This window comes from Rhinolophus hipposideros (assembly GCF_964194185.1).
Source record: "Rhinolophus hipposideros genome assembly, chromosome: 5".
NCBI classification, from domain to species: Eukaryota; Metazoa; Chordata; class Mammalia; order Chiroptera; family Rhinolophidae; genus Rhinolophus; species Rhinolophus hipposideros.
This window is the reverse complement of record NC_138051.1, coordinates 19,858,491-19,878,363: the sequence shown is the minus strand read 5'-3', so window position 1 is coordinate 19,878,363 and position 19,873 is coordinate 19,858,491. Positions and strand designations below refer to the sequence as shown.

The 19,873-nt window shown below is 37.9% G+C and overlaps 1 protein-coding gene across 19 annotated transcripts in view; it reads left to right on the top strand.

The window, feature by feature from the left end:
- The window catches only part of NPAS3 (neuronal PAS domain protein 3), an 850,867-nt gene that overhangs the window by 769,781 nt on the left and 61,213 nt on the right, over positions 1 to 19,873 (top strand). For all 19 annotated transcript variants that reach the window (XM_081050527.1, XM_081050528.1, XM_081050526.1 and 16 more), the window contains one exon: positions 16,255 to 16,373. In XM_081050527.1, the coding sequence (XP_080906653.1) occupies positions 16,255 to 16,373 (119 nt within the window). The remainder of the gene's footprint in view (positions 1 to 16,254; positions 16,374 to 19,873) is intronic.

Genomic DNA, 19,873 nt, shown 5'->3' with positions numbered 1-19,873 from the left:
ATGGTCTTCTTTCCATGAAGAAGCACTATTTCTCCTCAGGGTATCTACAAGACCTCCCTATAAAACCCTCCTGTATGCCTGTGTTAATTGTTGGGGCCCTGTCAGCAGATCATAGCAGAATTTGGGGGTGTTATAGTAAGAAGAAAATAAAGAAATCCCATGTCTAGGAAGAAGAAACAGTAGTGCAGAAATCATATCAAGGGGGGTGGGGAGGAACCTCAGTACCAAATATAAATTCCAAAGAAAAGAAAGGAGTCGTTGCAATAGTAATTATTACTATTATTACTAATATGGAAAGAGAAAAGCTTGGTTCTAAGTTCACTGAAAAGTTTCCCTTCAGTCTTGAGTGATTCTTTGTTAGAGCCTTCCAGAAGTACAGGCCTATAATTTTAATTATATCTTGGCATTCTCATAAAGCAAACAGCCTGCTCAGGTAGTATTTTAGAAAGAATACTTATGAATATGCTTCACAAATTCCAACTGCAGTGATCGGCAATGGGCCTTTTCAAGGACAGAAGGGGCGAATTGGAATACACAGAGGAGAAAAGTTGCTCATTAAGGGAAGGTTTGTTATCCAGGAACGTATAATTAAGGTAACAGTCCCCGCTTCTGTGACAGCCAACACTCGGGTAGTTGTTTGATTGCTGCATGGGTCAGGGATCAGCTCCTGCTACAAGATGTAGCCACATTAGTGTGTTAGTGAACAGGTTAGAAAGTAAATTACAGCTGCCTTTCTCCAGCACATTATTGTCGGTCGTCATTGTTTTGTTTTTACTGTACATCAGCAGGACTATGGCTTCTGAGGACTTTGTGTGACAGGTTAGGCATTTTATCCTTTGAATAAACAGTAATCATAGAGTGAAGAAAGTGAGGCATTGGAGAATTTTTCCTATTCTTTGAGAATTCCACGCTTCCTTTTTAGTTTGCTCCAAGGGCTCATTGGGGATACATATATTAAGCCCTTTAAATAGTTCATAATAAATCTTTGTCTCAGGCTGATTCTGACAGTTTTTTAAAGAGTCTTTTAAGAGAGAATCCTCAATCATTTGTTAATCCATGGGGTGATCTTCAGACTTCGGGAAAAAAAAATAACAGCCAGGGCTCTTGGGTAGTGAAAATACAATGTAGGAAAAAATATATAAATATGGAAAATCCCAAGAATACCACCTTACTGAGATTACTTACATGTTCTGCATGTATCTAAATTCTTTCTTTCTTCCCCTCCAAGCCCAAAAGAAAGAAAAATAATTGTTACAATAACAAGGATTTTTGTTAATAATTTTATGTTTTCAGACTTCCAGTGCATCTCCTAAAATGTTAGACTTCAAATTGTGTAACAGACAATATTCTTTTTAAAGCAAACTAATTCTCTCGGTAGAAAGATAATTTCTTCTTTGCCCTTGTTTTCCCCTTTCAGACTACTTCTGTCTTCCCCTAAATTACTTATATACACACTGCTATTTTACCTGGTCAGGGTGAGGCATTCCACTTTTAGAGCAAGGATTATAGATATTGGTTATTAGTGTCAACAAAAAAACTTTGAAGGGCAAGACAGCTTCCAGAATAAAGACCTTTTTGGTTCTACATATTTTAGTTTCCACCTTAGATATAAGCTACTTTGTCAAGTATATCAGATGTTCATAATTTCAAGAATATAACATGATTTTAGCACCAAAAAAATAATACATGACATTTACAAGAAGAAAGTAAAAGCAATATTATCTCATGGAAAAAATTAATGTTAATAAATATCACAATATCTGAGCATAAATTGTGCAATGAGAAGAAAATATACTGATGTCTTTCTACAGAAGAAAAGACTGCTCGATCTCAAGTGTTTCATGTATAAAACATTTACTATTTCAGGGAAACTTACTTGGATGTATATGGTTTTGCTTGTAACTGAAATGATTCAGGAGGAAACTAAGGAATGCAGGTCATAGTTTTGAGTAAGATACAATTGTAAGCATGGCGACATGGGCATTTTCTCCACGTCTATGACCTGAACTTTTATGTCATTTCTAAAAAGCAGCTTCTCAAGCTATTGGAAAACACCAAGAACTTTACTAATGACATGAAAATGGAGTTTGTTGGGAATAAATGCAATAATAAGATGAAAAACAGGCACAGGCTAGCATACTATTATAGATGGATTCAGTCTCACCTTAGGTCAAATAACTGAAGACCTGGAACAAAGGCAACCCGCAGTTGGGGAAATTAACCATCAAACAATTATGACAAACGCAGTGGGAGCGTCCAGCTACCAGGCAACAAGGATACCTGGTGCCAGTTCTTAAAATAATTATTTGGCATTATAGAATATACAATTTAGACCTAGAAGCCATCTGATAATAACGCTAAAAATGTTTATGTTAACTGTATCAAGTACCTCATTGGAGAGCTGTATGTGAAGCAGGGAAAGGGGCAATAATTAATATCAACAAATTTGCTTTGTACTCAGTTTGAGAAAAGGCTGCTTCTACCCCAATTACCCCCTCACCATTAGCAAAAGCTTTGATCTTTTTAAATGGAAGAAAAGAGGGTGATTCTACAGCAAGGATAATTGCAAACTGTGTAAATGAATAAAAAAAAAATGACTGCTGTTTTTTGTCCCCGCCACTTGAGAAGATTATGTATAGCCTTGAAGAAAATATACAAATGACTTAATGTCAAGTCGAGATATGGAAATGATGCCTATACATCCATTATGATGCCTGCACATACATTACCTGACCAAGATCATGATGATGAAGTCTTATCATTCTCAAAGTGGAGCAGGGCTACTTCTGGCAAAAGATTAAAAGTCTTTATTTAGGTGTTAAGATGGAGCAGTGGTTGCTGAAACTTATTGGATCAAAAGAGAAAGGAAAATTTGCTTAATTAAAGGCATGAAAAATAGATATCTATTCACAAAATAACAGATATAGATAATTATCAGGTTATCTCCCATTTCTGGTTACTCTAAATTATTGCAAACTATAAATAATGTTACTAAGACTATTCTCCAATATATAACCCTCAACCTTTTATTGATGATGGATTTAATACAATACTTCTAACTGAAAACATTTTGAAAAATAACCACTGCAAGACATTCTGGAATAGAGCCATAATAAAACTAACAAATTCTAGCTGCCCAGTCAAATTCCTCCTCTATGATAGAAAATAATAAATTAGCAGAAGATACAACTCTGGAGACAATTGTGGAGACCCGCCAACCTAGGCTCTCCATCTCAGGACGCACATACTCTCACACAGAAAATTAAAGTTGGCTGTTGTACTAGACTCCATCTCTGAGAAGGCAAATTTGCAAAGTCCACGTGATCACACCAGTATTCATTTGGATTTTCAATTATTGCTTAGTTCTCTAACACTTTTCAGTGAGAAAGTTCCAGCCATTCAGAACTGTTTCTCTGTCCAACTAAAATATCTCAAGCCAATCTTCTAAACTCGTTCATTCTTTATTCTATAACCACATGACTGTTCTCATGCAAAACCCTTCCTTAGTGCCACATAGAGTCCTCATTTTTCTAGGAGCGGGGCTGCCAGATTTAAGCAAATAGAAATAGGATTCCCAGTTACATTTGAAGCAATCTTTGGTTCACACTGAAAAAAAAGAAAAAGTCTTTGTTTCTTGGAAATTCAAATTTAACAAGGTACCTTATATTTTATCGGAGAACCCTAATTAGGAGTAAACTCTGTTATAGCCACCATCTTCTTCACAAACCCCACTTCTGCCTCTTCACTGTAATTGAAACCTTTCTTTCTTGGGTACTACAGCTCTCAAAATGCTCTGTTAACAAAGGCCATGATTCTATGCTTCTTACTCTCCCATCATGAACGAGGAGTGATTATCATAGTTTGCTCCCACTTCCACACCATTTTCCCCAACATCATCCTTTAAAACTTTTTCTTTAAAAAAAGTAGCATTCTTTACCTGTTCTCAGTGCCATTGTCTGTCAACCCACGTCACCACCAATCTTCCTCCATGATGCAGCTCACGCCCCACAGTTTTCCTGAAGAGCAGTCTCCTCAAGGAAGCAGAAGATGCCAGATGAAAGTTTCCAGGGTGGGTAACTATTTCACACGCATGACCTTGACTGCGAAAGCTCAAAAAACTCATTCTTTGACTTACCTCTAGCCATTGGCACGATCATACCTGACCTTTAACTGTCATTCATTTTTAAGATGCTGAACATCTGGTAAAAAAATAAAAAATTGAGAAAAACTTTCTAAGATACAAAAACAACAGAACAAATTACAAAGGGGGAAATCTATAGATTTCTCTACATGAAATTGAAAATTTTATGTGTGTCAATGAACATTGTAAATAGAAGAAAAGGCAAACAAATGGGGAAATATTTGCAAGAAATATGTCAAAGATAGTATCCTTAAAATATAATATATATGTATATACATGCATATATATGTACTATATACATACATATACATGTATGTGCATACATATGTGTGTGTGTGTCTCATTCAAATTGATAAGAAAAACACTAAAAACCTAACTGGAAAATAGATGACATAAATATATGATTCATTGAAAAATACAAATAGCCAATAAATATATTAAAACATTATTCAAATTCATTAGAAATAAAAATGCAAATTAAAAACACATGAGATGTTTTTACGTATCACCTTTTAGGGAGATCCCAGTAAGGTGTTTTCTCTGTATCTTTCACATGTAAACTGATAGAGCACATGTAAACTGGAAATCAGTTTATCCATATTAGCTTTAAAAAAAATGTTCATGCTCTTTGACACAGTGATACTCTTTCTGGATATCCACCCTAAGAAATCATAAGAAAGTTGAAGGAGGATTAATTTCAGAGAAATTCATCACCGTGCAATGGAACATCACATAGCCAGTAAAATAGTGTGTTTGAAAGTGAAATACTGATATGGGCAAGTGCAGATACTGTAATTTCTCTTAAAAAAAAAAACTGATTTTTGCAATCAAGACCACTAGAGCCCCGCATCCTTTTATTCCCTAAATAGTGTCTAGTAAAAGTACAGCTATTATTACATAGTGAGTTATAACTTTTTTAACATTAAAAATATGGGAGACCCAGGAATGATCCCAATTTGAAATAAATATATAAATAAATAGTAAATAAGACTGCAACAAAACATACTAATGTTAGTTGTGACTGTAGCTGGCTGGTAAGGTTACTAGAGATTTTTTTTTTAATAACTTTTTTGGATTTTCCAAGTTTTCTATGAACACAGGGAAAAAAAATGGAGAGAGATATAAACTTGTTTAAAAGCAATAAATATTCTCGCAAAGCATTCTCTGAACAACGCTCCTTATTGGCTGCCTCACCCATATCACCACCCCCCTGCCCTGCCATCCTTCCCTATTCCCCAGCTCATCACTGTCAGTTTCACTTGCTTGTGTCTTAACCCTTTGGGATCCCTCGCTCTATTGACTTTCTTTCATTCCCATTGTGCTGACTTGGCTGCCATCCGTGGGAAAAGCCCACTGTCCTGAGCACTGCCTGGAAAAACCACAAAGCCATTATCATGAGGGTACACTAGCAAATTAGTGCTCTTACATTTAAGCCATGGAACTTCTAGCCACTGTGCAATCTTATTATTTTCTATTGATTCTCGTTGCTTTGCTCACATGGGCTGCTTCATACCTTTTTTTCACTCTCAAAATCCTCTCCTTCTCCCACTTCCTTAATCTCAGCAAACGACCTTTAGTCTATTGAGATTAAATTGTTCAACACCATTCCCATCACACTCATCTCTTTCTTCCTCCTCCTCTCCATTTTTTTCTCTCGCATCCTGTTTTTTCTTCCCCCAACGTCAGAGGCTTCTCTTTTTCTGTTACTGATTAAATATCTCTTATGATTTCAGTTCTTCAATGAAATTTCCAATGTAGACCACTTTAAGCTCAGTCCTCTCAATCAGTACACATACTCAAGGTCTCTTTATTTTTATCACCAAAAATCACCATGGAGAAGTATATCACTTATTGACTCAATCTTTATCCTATTTTTCTATTGAAGCTGCTCTCTCTGGAGCTCCCCAAAGAATTTACAACACCAGTGCCTATGTCTGGGTGGCAGGGGACACTCTGGATAATTCTGTCCATCAACTCCTCTCTTAGTTTCCTACGTGTTAAAATAAGTGATGTACTAAAAACAAATAATTTTGAACAGAAGTTCAAAGGATAAACACCAAAAAAACAAACAATTTCAAAATGGGCAGAGGACCTGAATAGACATTTCTCCAAAGAAGACATACAGATGGCCAATATATGTAAACAAATATATGTAAAGATGCTCGACATCACTAATTATAAGGGAATCGTAAATCAAAACCACAATGATATATCACCTCACTCCTTTCAGATGGTGATCATCAATAAATCAACAAACATCAAGTGTTGGCGCGGATGTGGAGAAAAGGGGACCTTCGTACACTGTTGGTAGGATTGCAGATTGGTGCAGCCACTATGGAAAACAGTATGGAGGTTCCTCAAAAAATTAAAAATAGAGCTGCCATACGATCCAGCAATTCTATTCCTGGGTATTTACCCAAAGAAAACAAAAACACTAATTCAAAAAGATATATGCACCCCTGTGTTCATCACAGCATTATTTACAATAGCCAAGATATGGAAGCAACCTAGATGTCCATCAATAGACGATTGGATAAGGAAAATGTGAAACATACACACACACAATGAAATATTATTCAGTAATAAAAAGAATGAAATCTTGCCATTTATGACAACATAAATGGACCTAGAGGGTATTATACCGAGTGAAATAAATTAGAGAAAGACAAATACCATAAGATTTCACTAGTATGTGGAATCTAAGAAAACAAAACAAATGAATAAACAAAATAGAAACAGACCAATAGATAACAGAGAATAAGATGATGGCTGCCACAGGAAAGGAGGATCAGGGGGTGGGAATAATTTTTGTAGAAAAAGCAGATCATGCCTTCACCATACACACGCACACAGCCTCCTATCTAACCTGCTATTGCAGAAAAGAATTGTTTTAATAATTTAAAATTTCCAAAACATTGTCTAGAAACTCAAAGGGCAACATTGCTAGAAGTTCCTTGTCACTAGTGCAAATCTCTCCAAATAACAGTTTTCTGTAAAGCCTTTTACCAAAATCTGGAGTCATGAAGTTGCAATGTGAATCATTAGAATGGAGGTGTTCGCATGTTGTTATCTTTACCCACCCAGAGAGCCACATGACTTAGTATCTTCTCAGGTGCCACCTCATCAGAGAGGTCCCTGGGACCAGCCAAGCAAAATGTATCCCTCATCCCTCTCTAGCCCCTGACTCTGCATTGCTCTTCTTTATAGCATTAATCGCTACCAGAAATTGTTATGTATTTTCCCCTCCTCCAAAATGTAAGCACTGTTATAAATGGTCCCAGCTCATTATAGACACTCAGTAAGTATTTAATTTAAATCCCTGAACAAAAACTAAGTGGGTTATAATAAAACATGTGATACGTGCTTACATGTGCTATTTAAAATACCCTATTGTCTTTTAGGGCCGTGTGCTAAGGGCAAGACGTTTCAGAGACAGGCAGAAAACCAGACTTTAAAAATTTAAAAGGTACACTCTCCAGCCTGCACAGTAGAGAGTGATACTCTGTGTATCCATGGTTTGAATCACTGCCTGATTTTTCACCCAATGCTGCATAATTGTTTCTCATCACATGGCATTGTTATAGTTAGTCATAGAACGTTAAAGCAATGAAAAGACAGGATTCGTGTGTATGTGTCTGCAAGTGCCTGTAACCAGACTCCTCTATATAACTCCTTTTTAAAATATAGTATGTCGACAACATCTGCGCCTGAGCTGGAGATTTGGCCAGAATGCTAAGAAAATAAATATGGCAGTTCGACTCGATACTAGTAACCAGTTACTGCTTCATGGATAGGCTGCACGGAAGACTCATGTATATAAAATAGTATATTAAAGTAAACTTACAAAAGCAGAGAGCAATCATTGCAACTATAATTTTTTCTTCCTCTTTGGGATTCTAATTTTAAAAGCATTAAAGAAGACAGCTGCTCATGCTGTGATATGCGCTAAACAGCCTGAAGGATGGGGAAAAAATATATTTGTAGCTCATAATAACTATTGACCTTTCTGATATACAATGTTTTCTGTGTTAGCTATTCGGTTCTATCAACAGTGAAGATTGAACATGACTTTTTAATAGAAAACATGGGGTTTCGAGCTGCCTTCACAAAGGTGTTTATGTATTGTTATTTTGTTTTGTACTACAAAGACTATGCCTGATGCCCTTTGTCTGACATCATGCTTGTTGTTAAAAAAAGAAAAAGAAAAGGAAAGGAAAGAAAAGAAGGAAAGAAATAAAAGAAGAAAACAGAAGGGGGTGGGGAAGCCTCAATGTTAGTGAGTATGTTTTATGTGAGGAATTGGCTCGTAACCACTTTATAGTCGTGATAAAAGCATTGCCACACTCGATCCCATACACAATATTGGTAATGGAATCCAAGCACTGTCCCAGGAGACCATGCTGTATTTTTCTCCTAGCATAGATCCCTCAAGTGGCAACATTTATAGGGAGTCTCTAAGAAGTAATTTAAAACATTCGCTTGCAGTATTCATATGGCATGTTTGTTGGCGTGCACAGCCTGCTGCATGATGGGTCACATTGGATGTCATGTACTCTCAAAGGCTATCTTCACAATACCCAGTTTTTCCCCTTGAACTTCCCTGTTGCTCAGGAGTTGTGTATAGAAACACCCAATGGTAGCAGCTTGACTCTGACACTGTGTATATTTCCCCAGAGTGGTATCATGCAAACACAAACCGCAGAGCAGCAGGCGGCAGCTGAACATTCTCCCCTCCCTCAGGGGACAGGCGCACCAAGTAGCAATCCCTGCCAGCCGCAGGAAACCTGAAAGGCAACCTCATGCATTGGGAGTCTCATCCAAGGCAGGTGGACATTGCCAGAGCGTTTGTGATGACAGGTGGCATGGATTGGCAGATTATTCATTCATTTATTTATTTATTTATTTATTTATTTATTTATTTATTTATTTGCTGGATTATTTTTAATGTGACTTTGAAAGAAGTTTCTTGCATCACTATTGAACCACAATTATTTTCACAGCTATGCTCTGGAGTTTCAGTTAATGATTCATAAATTTCTAAACAAAGCTGAAGACTCACAACTGAGTGGAAACAGGAATCAGCCTTAATGAGACTTAAATAAATTTGGCTTTTTTGTGGTACTCCAGAGCAAGCCCTGAAGCAGACAGAGGCTGACTGCTGAGCCAGCGCATTACGGCTGGAACTGCACATGCATGACACCCAAAGAGCGATACAACTTGTGTCCACAGGGAATGGTGGGCGCTGCCTCGCTACCAGTGGCCGAGGGGCCAGTCTAATCTACTAAGGGCCATTATCCCCTTCACAGTAGTCCTGGCACATGGTAGAGGACAGACTAGTGGGACAAAAACCAACTCTCAAAAGACAGAGAACAAAGTATCCTCTAATTCTGGGGGAAATCGGGCCAATCCTCTTTTAGCTACCAAACTCACTGGTCCACGACTCTCAAAATAACACTTTTGCAGAAAACGCTTCCTTAGAGATGAATACAGGAGAAAGACGTAATGATTCCCTGTCCTCAAAAAAAGAAAAAGAAAAAGGAAAAACTTCTTGGACAAGATGTTTGGTGTGAGAATGGCAGGGGTAAAGTGAATAATTCTTAAAAGAAAGCATCTGAATGTTACTTTATTCAACACGCAGACTGAGTGCCTACTTACATAAAACACAATCCTAGGAACTTGGGGAGATGAAGGAGGCTGGAGAAGAGCAAATAGATACAACAAAAGACAAGCAAGACATTACAACTGCCTTTCAAGATCTCGTGATCTTGTAGATGACACTGTTGATAGCACCTTTTGCAAATTGCACATTTTAAAAAATCAATTGAGCAGTTACCTTGAGAACACAGACCTTGGTTACAAAAATCAGCATTGCAGGTAGTTTTCCTTGCATGTGTGAATTCTCCAGGTATCGACACACTGGTCAATGCATTCCTTCTCTTTATCACATGAGTTTTTCAAACGTATGTGGTTGTTACATATCAAAACAAGACTATGATTTTTCCAAAGAGTCTCTACATGGATGTTATATTAGTTAACTATCGTTGTTCAACAAATTACCTCAAATATTGACAGCTTAAAAAGGAAAAAAAAAAAAAGAAAGATATCTCACGTAGTTTTTACAGCTCAGGAATCCAGTTGCACCTTCTCTGGGTACCGTGTTTCCCTGAAAATAAGACCTAGCCAGACCATCAGCTCTAATGCATCTTTTGGAGCAAACATGAATATAAGACCCGGTCTTATATTATGTTAGATGAGACCCGGTCTTATAGTATAGTAAAATAAGACCGGGTCTTATATTCATGTTTGCTCCAAAAGACACATTAGAGCTGATGGTTTGGCTAGGTCTTATTTTCGGGGAAACACAGTAGTTCTAGCTCAGGATTTCTTATGAGGTTTCGCTAAAGATGTCAGTCAGAGGGCAGTCATCTGAAAGCTACTGCGGCAGAACGCTCTACTTCTAATCTCACTCATGTGTCTGTTAGCAGGAAGCCTCAGTTGTTAGGAGAAAGCTCACTGGCCTCTTTACAGGGCTGCTCCAGTATCCTCATAACATGGCAGCTGGCTTCCCTCAGAGTGAGTGACCCAGGAGAGAGCAACAAGGAAGCCATTCTGCCTGTGATGACCACGTCATACAGTGCTGATTCCACAAGGTGCTATTGGAAATCTAGCCCATGTGTGAGAGGAGAGGAAATAGGCTCCACCTTTTGGAAGGAGGTGTATTGAAGAATTTGTGGCATCAGATTAGCACAGATGTCATCCTGGATAAACATAAAATCTGCTGGGACTCTTTATGTGAGAAAAGATTTATTTTTACCATGCTTGGCCTACTATTGGGAAATTAAGTTAGGAAGATCTTGTTTAAAGTCAACATTTAATGACTATTAGTTTTTCAACATATTAATATATTGTAAATATAAATAATATAAATATACACATACATATACATATATGCATACTGGGGGTGCCAAAAAAATGTACACAAGTGGACACTTTGGTCAGCATTGCTCAAGCAGAAGTTTGCCGTAATTAGAAGTGTCTGGACGCTGATGGTAACCACTTTGAGCATCTCTTGTAATTGCAGAAGTCAAACATGACTTTCATTCATCTTTTGTTATTGGTATATATTGAGTATTACAATTTTAAACAGTTTTCCTTTCTTAAAATGTGTATACTTTTTTGGCACTACACACACACACACACACACACACACACATATATATATAGAGAGAGATGATATATATCTGTATCTAGATATAGATATAGATATATATCTTTGCTCTGGGTAGAAGGAACCATGCTAGGATCAGAGTTAGACAAGTCTCAGCCCTGGAATACCTAGCATAAAAGATAAAATGCGGAGGATATAAGTTACTGTAAGAACACTGTCTCGACATCATGACCTTTGGAGTCGGTCAGACCTATGTCATGTCTCTGTGTTCTGTCACTGACCACCTGAGAGACTTGAACAACATACTGACTCTTTTTATGTAATAATAAAGATTTGGTCTTTGTATCAGTCATTACAGGCTAAGTTTTATTGCAGTAAAAAAAAAAAAAAAACAGTCCCCAAATTATAAGAAAGATTTATTTCTTGGAGGGTTGGTTGAGGGTTCTACTCCACATCGTCTTCATTCCAAGACCCAGGCTGATGGAGCTGCCACCATCTGAAATATTGATAGTCACTATGGCAGAGGGAAAGAGAAAGTAGCATCTCATGACTGCTTCTTGTAGAAAATTCCAGGTGGAAGTGACACATGACTTGCTCATATTTTATTGGCACAGAAAGCTATATGACCATACCTAACCTCCAAGTCTCTGAAGAAAAATTAGTAAGCAAAATTTAGTAAGAAACAACTTGTCATATACTTGACCCGTACTCATTCTAAGGTCCCAAAATACATCAGTATCTAAGCAAGCTAACAACATATGACAATGAAACACTTTGTCTTTATCAACATAATTGCAACACAAACCAACATTGCCTCCCTTTTTTTGGGAAAATCACTTTGGTTATTTGCACTTTGATTTGTCCTGTGTGCACAGAACATCTGAAAAAGGAAAGGTTCATTTAGGTAATGAAATGGGGAAAGAGTGTATTTAAATTCATATCTTAATGATTTACCCCAACTCCAGTTCTCCTTTAAAAGGACAAATAGTTTGTTCACAATTGAGGAGTAACAACGTTACCTCAGAACTTAATTTTGCTTTTTTCTCCTTCACACATCAGGATTTGGTGACACTTGGAGGGTTCTGGCACTAGAATTGCACTGAAAACATTTGAAATGTACTAAAATGAAAGGTCCGTCTTATGCTTTGGTCTCATACACGTGCAGAGACCCTGGAGAGAATACTAAGTGTTGAGAGGGGATCTGGCCCTAAGATTGGCCAGTGACAGCTAAATGGTACTCAGTCAGCCCCTCCTTTCCCACTTTCTCCACCACCTCCTGTTCCTACATAATGATAAGGAAGCAGCAACTACAATATCAGTTAGGGAATCATAAACAGATGTGGAATAACACAAATACGATTTCACATTATGGTGGCATTTGCCAACCTAAAAATTATGACAACTTTTGCTATAAATTGTTCTGTAAATTTTACAAAATATGCAAAAACTGACATTTCAAGAGCAGAGATAATTTAGATTTATTAAAAAGTTAAGACCCTTGAGGTTCAGCAAAATAGAGTGTATTGCCTTATCTAGCTTTTAGTTGCATGGGTCTTGTTTTTGTTTTTTCAGCTCCTTGTTTATAATTCATAGGTCAAAACTGGCCACATGTGAGCTTTGACCACTTAATCTAGTTCTACCCATAAATTTCTTTTATGTCTCAGACAGCAGATGTAACTTCTCTGAATCCCAAATTTCTTGTCAGAGTATGCAGCAATCATGGCCTGCCTCAAAAAGTTGACAGAAAAGTATTTGACATCTAGAAAGCACTCTAAAATGCTTCTTTGGCATTTACTGGTTTCCACTGTTTTTACAGAGCACCAGACGTAAGGATACTTTGCTCACTACTCCATCTTCTCTTCACACCCCCACAATACACACACACACACACACACACACACACACACACACACACACACACACATTCCTTCTCTGTTCAGTGCTACAGTCATGTCACACATAACTGAGGCCATGCTGCCTTGGCTCTCTCCCAACAGAACCTTCGTGAAAATAGTGCTTCTGACCTTCGAAAACTTCTCTTCTAAAGCTGCTGCTCTCACATTATCTGTCACATGCAGATAATACGTCTTTGTATATGAGAGACAACATTGTTAGAGCTGGGATAACCAGAGTACATTTGCTAGCCCTTGAGGAAACATGGCCGGGGGGGTGTGTGTACTGTGAAAGAGTTTGGTCCACGTCCCTTTGATAAGACAGCGTGGCACAGTACTTCTGCCCCTTCCTCAGAACTGGAAAGTCATATGGAATTAAAAGAGAAATTTTCATCAGAAATCAAACGTTTTTCTAAGTTGCCCCCTCTTCTTTCCCCCAATCCCCCTTTTCCCCATGCTCTTGAAATAAAAAAAACTTAAGGACTAGTTTAGATTTTAAATCTCAGCTTCAGTGGGGCAAAACCTGACCTTTTTTTTTTTTGTCACACCAGTTGTCCTGGGTTTAATTAATGCTGCGCCTGAGTGTTTAGACAATTATTGTTGTAATACATGGCGGTTGCTGTATTCACTGCCTCAGTCAGGGCACAAAGCAGTGTTCTGCCTCCAAGGCTCATGCAAAGCTTGCGTCTTGCATTCCGTCACCCAGCAGGAAACACCCATGCTGTGGTCTCTAACGTGCCCACTAAGTGTTTTACTGTGCGGTTACACATACTGAACTCAATAATAATTTCTAATGAGGCCTCAATTACTCACTCTTCCACAGGTAGGTGGTTCTTCCTTACTGGGTTAGGGTACCCAGGATCCTGGCCTAAAAGGTATTTCGTTTCTTTGGGAAGTTTCATTTGTCCTCAGCTATTGCAAACACAGTCTTGCTGAACAGAGCTGAATTTGTAAGGCTGAGTTTGTAGTGTGGATTCTGATGGCTGCATGTTAGTTCAAGTCTCTGAGGACCAGTGCCAATAGATGTGAAGAGGACAAGAGTCGATTGGCATACTTTTCCATTTCCACCAGGATGAAAAACTGCTATAAATTAAGTCTAACCTTAAATGTATAATCTGTCCTTGGGAGGGAAAAAAAAAAAGGATATAGCATCTTCAAGCTCTCGGCATCCCTTACGAGAAAAAATTGGTTCTAAGGGTCTCTGATCTTGTGTTTTAGTAAAATAGAACTGCACGGCTGACTGACAGCTCTGATCTAAAGCATTTACGTTTAAGTTTTGATCTCTCTGCTTTTGATTAAAACTAATGAGCTCATTTAATTCAAAATGGGAATCTCTGATAAGAGAAATAAGGTTGATGTGATTGGATTAGAGGGGCAAATTAAACTCTTAGAGCAGAAGTTTGTGCTTATATAGTGTATTAAAAAGCTGTTGGCGTATTATGGCGTGTTAGATGATGAGAAAAATTTCATAGTAATTCATATTTAATCAGAAGAAATGAAAGTACTAAATATAACATGGCTCTGCTTTTCCCTTGAGTGATAAAAAGCTGTACATTTAAAATGACATCAGATCCATGCTCTCTAAAACAAAAAAAAAAAACAACAAAAAAAAAGAAAATCTTAAGAGAGACACATAAGAAAAGGACACTTGTCAGTGGTCCCATCACCCCAGAATAGAAATGCCATAAATATAGGAAAATATAGTAAGATAGAAATGATACAAGAAAAGCCCCAGGTTACAAATAGCAAGGTTTCTGTTATAATAGTAGCTCTCGTTCTTCTTTCATTGGAGCATCAAGTTTAATATGAAAAATAGAGATTTCCTTTCCTTATATTTCATAATTAAAATGTTTAAAGTTTGTTATGCCTATTTTTCTGTGTTTTAATAACTATTTTCACATACTGTATATTTAATTCTTAAGTCTTTATCCCTACCCCAGAGAAAATCAGGGTTAGCATAGGGCTGCTCAAAAGAAATCTTGTCTGTTGTTGAACCTATTTTTTGTTTGTTTGTTTTAGAATAAAAAACACTTTAAAAGTACTATTTTAGAAGAATAAAATCAGAATATTTATTAGGCTTAGAAACCCCAAACTTACTTTTTTGCAGGAAAATACTTAAATTTGTAAAATACCATAGAAGCTTGTTTTTAAAGAAAACAGATTTATGTTGCCTTTTACCTTTTTGCATAAAGGTGTTTTTAGATCAGCAAGACTACAAGCTACCATTTTAAGTTTCATAAGTAAAAACGTATTCTACTTAATCTAAAAACATAGAAAGGGAAAGAATATCTTTCTTAAGAGAAGAGACTATTATTTTCTCATATCAGAAGCAGATATGAAAATCTGTGAAACACAAGAGTGGTTAGATAAAGGCTGGGGACACACTGCCATTAGTGACAGGAATGGAAAGCTGACATTGTGAGTAGCTTCTGTTTGTTTCTGTCCATCCATCCTTTTCTTAGCCCTCTACCTCGAGTCAGTTGAGAAGACTTCTTGCTTCTTATTCCACACAATGAAGAAAACCAACTCAGGAGGGCAAGAGTATTGGCCAGGGTACAGCTACACGACCTTAATGGTTTTTTGGTCCTCAGAACCCCCCAGTAGGCAAATGATGCAAGAAGGAATTCTCTGGGAGAACAAAGAGTGAGTCATCCTTACCTCATCTCAGAAGCATCTCTGCCTGGGTCTTAGCTGATCCCATAAATCTATGGGGTCCTTCTTTGTCATGACAGTTCTCTCCATGTACACCGGCCAAACTTCCAGATGTGCCATCATTACTTACGTACTATCAGACCCCACTTAGTTTGCTGCTGGAAGTTAAAAGGCCTGAAAAGCTCTTGCTAGAAACTGGAACGGAGTTACTTTGGATACATTAATTTCTCTTTTTTATTTTCTGCAAAGTAAACATTTCCTAAATGAGGTAAATTGATTACCATGCTCTTAGCACCCATCAGTCATTTATTTTTAGTGAACTCAAGGATTGCACCTGAGCAGTAGTTCTGAGGGGTTGTGCAGAGATCTAAATCGTGTGTATATATTTTTGTATTCTTCAGTGGAGTCAACCAGCCCCAGTCTGCTAACCACTGACAACACCCTTGAGCGTTCCTTTTTCATCCGAATGAAATCTACTCTGACCAAACGTGGCGTGCACATCAAATCTTCTGGATATAAGGTAAGCTGGGCTCCAGGAGGGGGGAATAGTTCTCTTAGGTCAATCCTAGGTCATTTGCATTAAGTTTCCCAACTGCTTGGGGTCCGTGTAATTAACACATGTGAACTTGAGCAGCCCATAGGGTTCTTAGCTATCTTTCTGACTCAAGGTAGGGGCTTTGTTACCCCTTAGTCTCACTTCAGACATTGCTGGTACACCAAATGCCTCAATATAGGGTCTTCTCTTAAAACACTTTTAATAATGCACCAAGGGCTTTAGCGATTGCTAGAAATTCACTTTGTTGGAGAAAGTAAGCCAAATTCATATCAGTCTTTAAAAGAAGTGTTCAAGAAGCGCCACTTATAAGAATTCCACTTTTCCCACTTCCCCCTTTAAACCCTTTTTCTTTGGAAAAAGACTGCATTTCAATAGCATCTTGGCCTCTGAAATTCATACACGTAAATAAGATCAGGTTGGACATCAGACATCTTAATTTTGAAATTACAATTATTGAAGATTCAGAGTATATGTTCATTGCAACAGTGAAGACACAGTCTGGAGTCATAATCTACATTATTATCATTTTAAAGTTAAGAATATAAAAGCCTCCTAATCTCGGGGAAACTCCGACATTGCAGTTACTATGGCAACATAAATTAAGACCTATGAAATTTATGAAATGCCTTTGGCAACTTGAATCATATCAATTTTACAACACACTAACCAATCTCTCAAACAATATTTATTACATGTGGGAAGACAAACAGAAATGGAATGTCCTGTAGACACCACCAGCCCCACCTTTCCCAATTTTAGAGTTTCGGGCTTCTGATAGCTGTTCTTTAGGATGACCATGATCAGGGATGGTCACAGTCATTATCATCAGGCCTTAAAAACCTTTTATAAATCATCCAGAGACTAGCAGCTACATAAAAGTCAGAGTCAGGCACTTTATTTGATATGAATTCTTCAGAAACAAAAAAAAAAGAAAGGAGGAAGGGAAGCAGGCCCTTCCGTGAACGACCTTTAGCTGAGCTGTCCTACAGTCTGAAAGGCACACACGTGGAGCGTCCTTAACCTTTAACAGGATCAAAGCAAAGGAAAGGACCTGAGCAGCAATGCCTGCTGTAGCTTTACCCTGTAAAACCTGTTACAAAGGGATATGTTGGAGGGAAAAAAACAGACTCTATTCTTAGGACCATTTTGCATGTTCCTGCTTCATTGCACACAATACATTTATTAGTTAACGCAGCATTAGCAAGTTCGGAGTTCTATAAGCAAACTACAGGTGTAATGATAGCTGTCATTTTAATGCAACAAAGATGCATTCTAGCATTCAGGAGCTGTTGGCTTCCTTTCAACTATTACTTTTCTGTCTATCAGCATTTGTTCTTCACCTTTAATGGTTTTTGCAGATTGATAGGGGGCATATCAGAGGACAGAAGAAGGTGGGACAGGTGAGGTATAGTTTGAAAAAGCAATATTCAGTATAATTCAATATCATTAGGTAATTTAATATTCTGGGGAAAAAATATTACTTTCACATGACAAACTAGAGATTGTAAAACTCTGTAAAATTTTGAATCTGCAAAACAGTGGGATGGGTGGGTAGAAACATAATATGGGGAAGTAGTTTGAGATTCAGTCTAGGCAAGAAACCGAGTAGCTTGGGTTCTATTTGTTTGTTTTGCCATAGGGGCACCTAAATAAGGCTGTTTTTGCAAGTGACCTGAAATTGGACACATTGATTTCTTAAGTATGATTGGAACATGCATTCATTCAACAAGTAATTATTGAGCTTCTAGTATGGAGCCTGTTGTAGATCCTGGAAACCCAGCGCGGAACAATAAAAAGTCCCTGATTTCATGGCATTCCATTCTACATAACACGAGGAGACAGACGATAATAAGTGAATAAACAAAGACAGTGATTTCAGAGAGTGATGATGGCCAAAATGACAATAGCTAACATTTACGTGCACTACAATGTGTTGGGCAGAGTCCAGTGTACATGGATTAGCCCTCACTTCAACCTCAGAAGAGAGCATTCTCATTGTTTCCATTTTACAGACGAAAAAACTGAGGCTAGAGAGGTTAATTAGCATACCCAACATCACAGGTTGCAGAGACAGCTAGGGTTTGAACTCTGGGAGTCTGGCTCACACTCCATGTGCTTAACCACTAGGTTACACTATATACAGACAGTGAAGCAGGGTAATGTGAGGGAGTCTCCGATAGGGACCACTTTAGGTGGGAAGGTCGCGAAGGTCTCCCTGAGGAGGTGGCATGTTACCTGTGAGTGGTAAATAAGAAGGGACCACCAAGCAATTATAGGGAATAAGAGTGATTCTGGAGCTCTTTGGGTTTAAGATTAAAGACACCTCGCTATAAGAAGGGTCCTTTGAGAAACAAAATATTACAAAGTTCAACCTTGAATGTCTAGGATGGGAAAAGATTTAGGAGCTCTTCCCTTTTCATCAAACTATATATGTTAAGGTCCTCTGACATACGCTGTCAGTACATCTTTCTCAAGACATCATAAAAGTCTCCACCCAATGCCTTATCCCCTCCCCAGAACTGCTAACAGGAGAGGTGATTCACCCCCTATTCCCCCAATAAGATGAATCATCCAACACACCTAGCTCTTCCCCTCATCCTCCCTCCACAGTGACCTTCCCTCATTAATTAACCTTGTCGAAAAGTTGCTAGAAGAGCTGTGAGAACCCATGACATGACACAGCTGAATAACATCCCCATTTATCTGTTCGTTCTCAGTAAATAATTCTAACAGCTTATAAAACATTCAAATAAAACTGATAATCACCTCACCACCACACAATAATCACAAATAAAAAAAACAGCGATGATAATTTCTCCATATTCCCAATATTCCCCTAATTTAGTACCATTGTGTGCTTCTTTCTTTTCCATTAAAGATCCAAAATGTTAAGCCTTGCTCAGTGCAGGTCATTATATTTCTCTCCTTTTTTTCTGTAACCTTGGCACATGGACTTTTCTGACTTTCTCCATCATTTTGTCTGCCAGTCTCTTTAGTGTTGTTGTCGCTGATAGTAATAGTAACAAAAGGACCACATATTGAACATTGACGCTATAGCATACTATACCAAACCCTTTCTACTTCTTTTATCTAATCCATACAACATTATGTAAAGACTTCTCAAGTTCCAGGCATTGTTCAAACTTTACATTCTATTATGCCCATTTTGCAGGTGGTGAAACTGAGGCTTCAATGGGTTTAGCACTTTGCCTGTGTTCATATAGCTTTTCAGTAGCTACTGAACAGCCAGGATTGATCCAGGCAGTTAGGCTCCAGAGTTTGCCCCCTTCACCCCTCTGTTTCACTGCTTAATGGACTAAGTCCAAAGAAGGGCTCAGCATGATCTGGATCTCAACATGTGAAAAATTAATCTAAGTTTTTAAAAGAAAAACTGCTTGCCTGCTTACAACCTGCCCTTTGTGGCTCAGCATATCCTGCAGCACTGGTTCATAGAGATTTGCAGA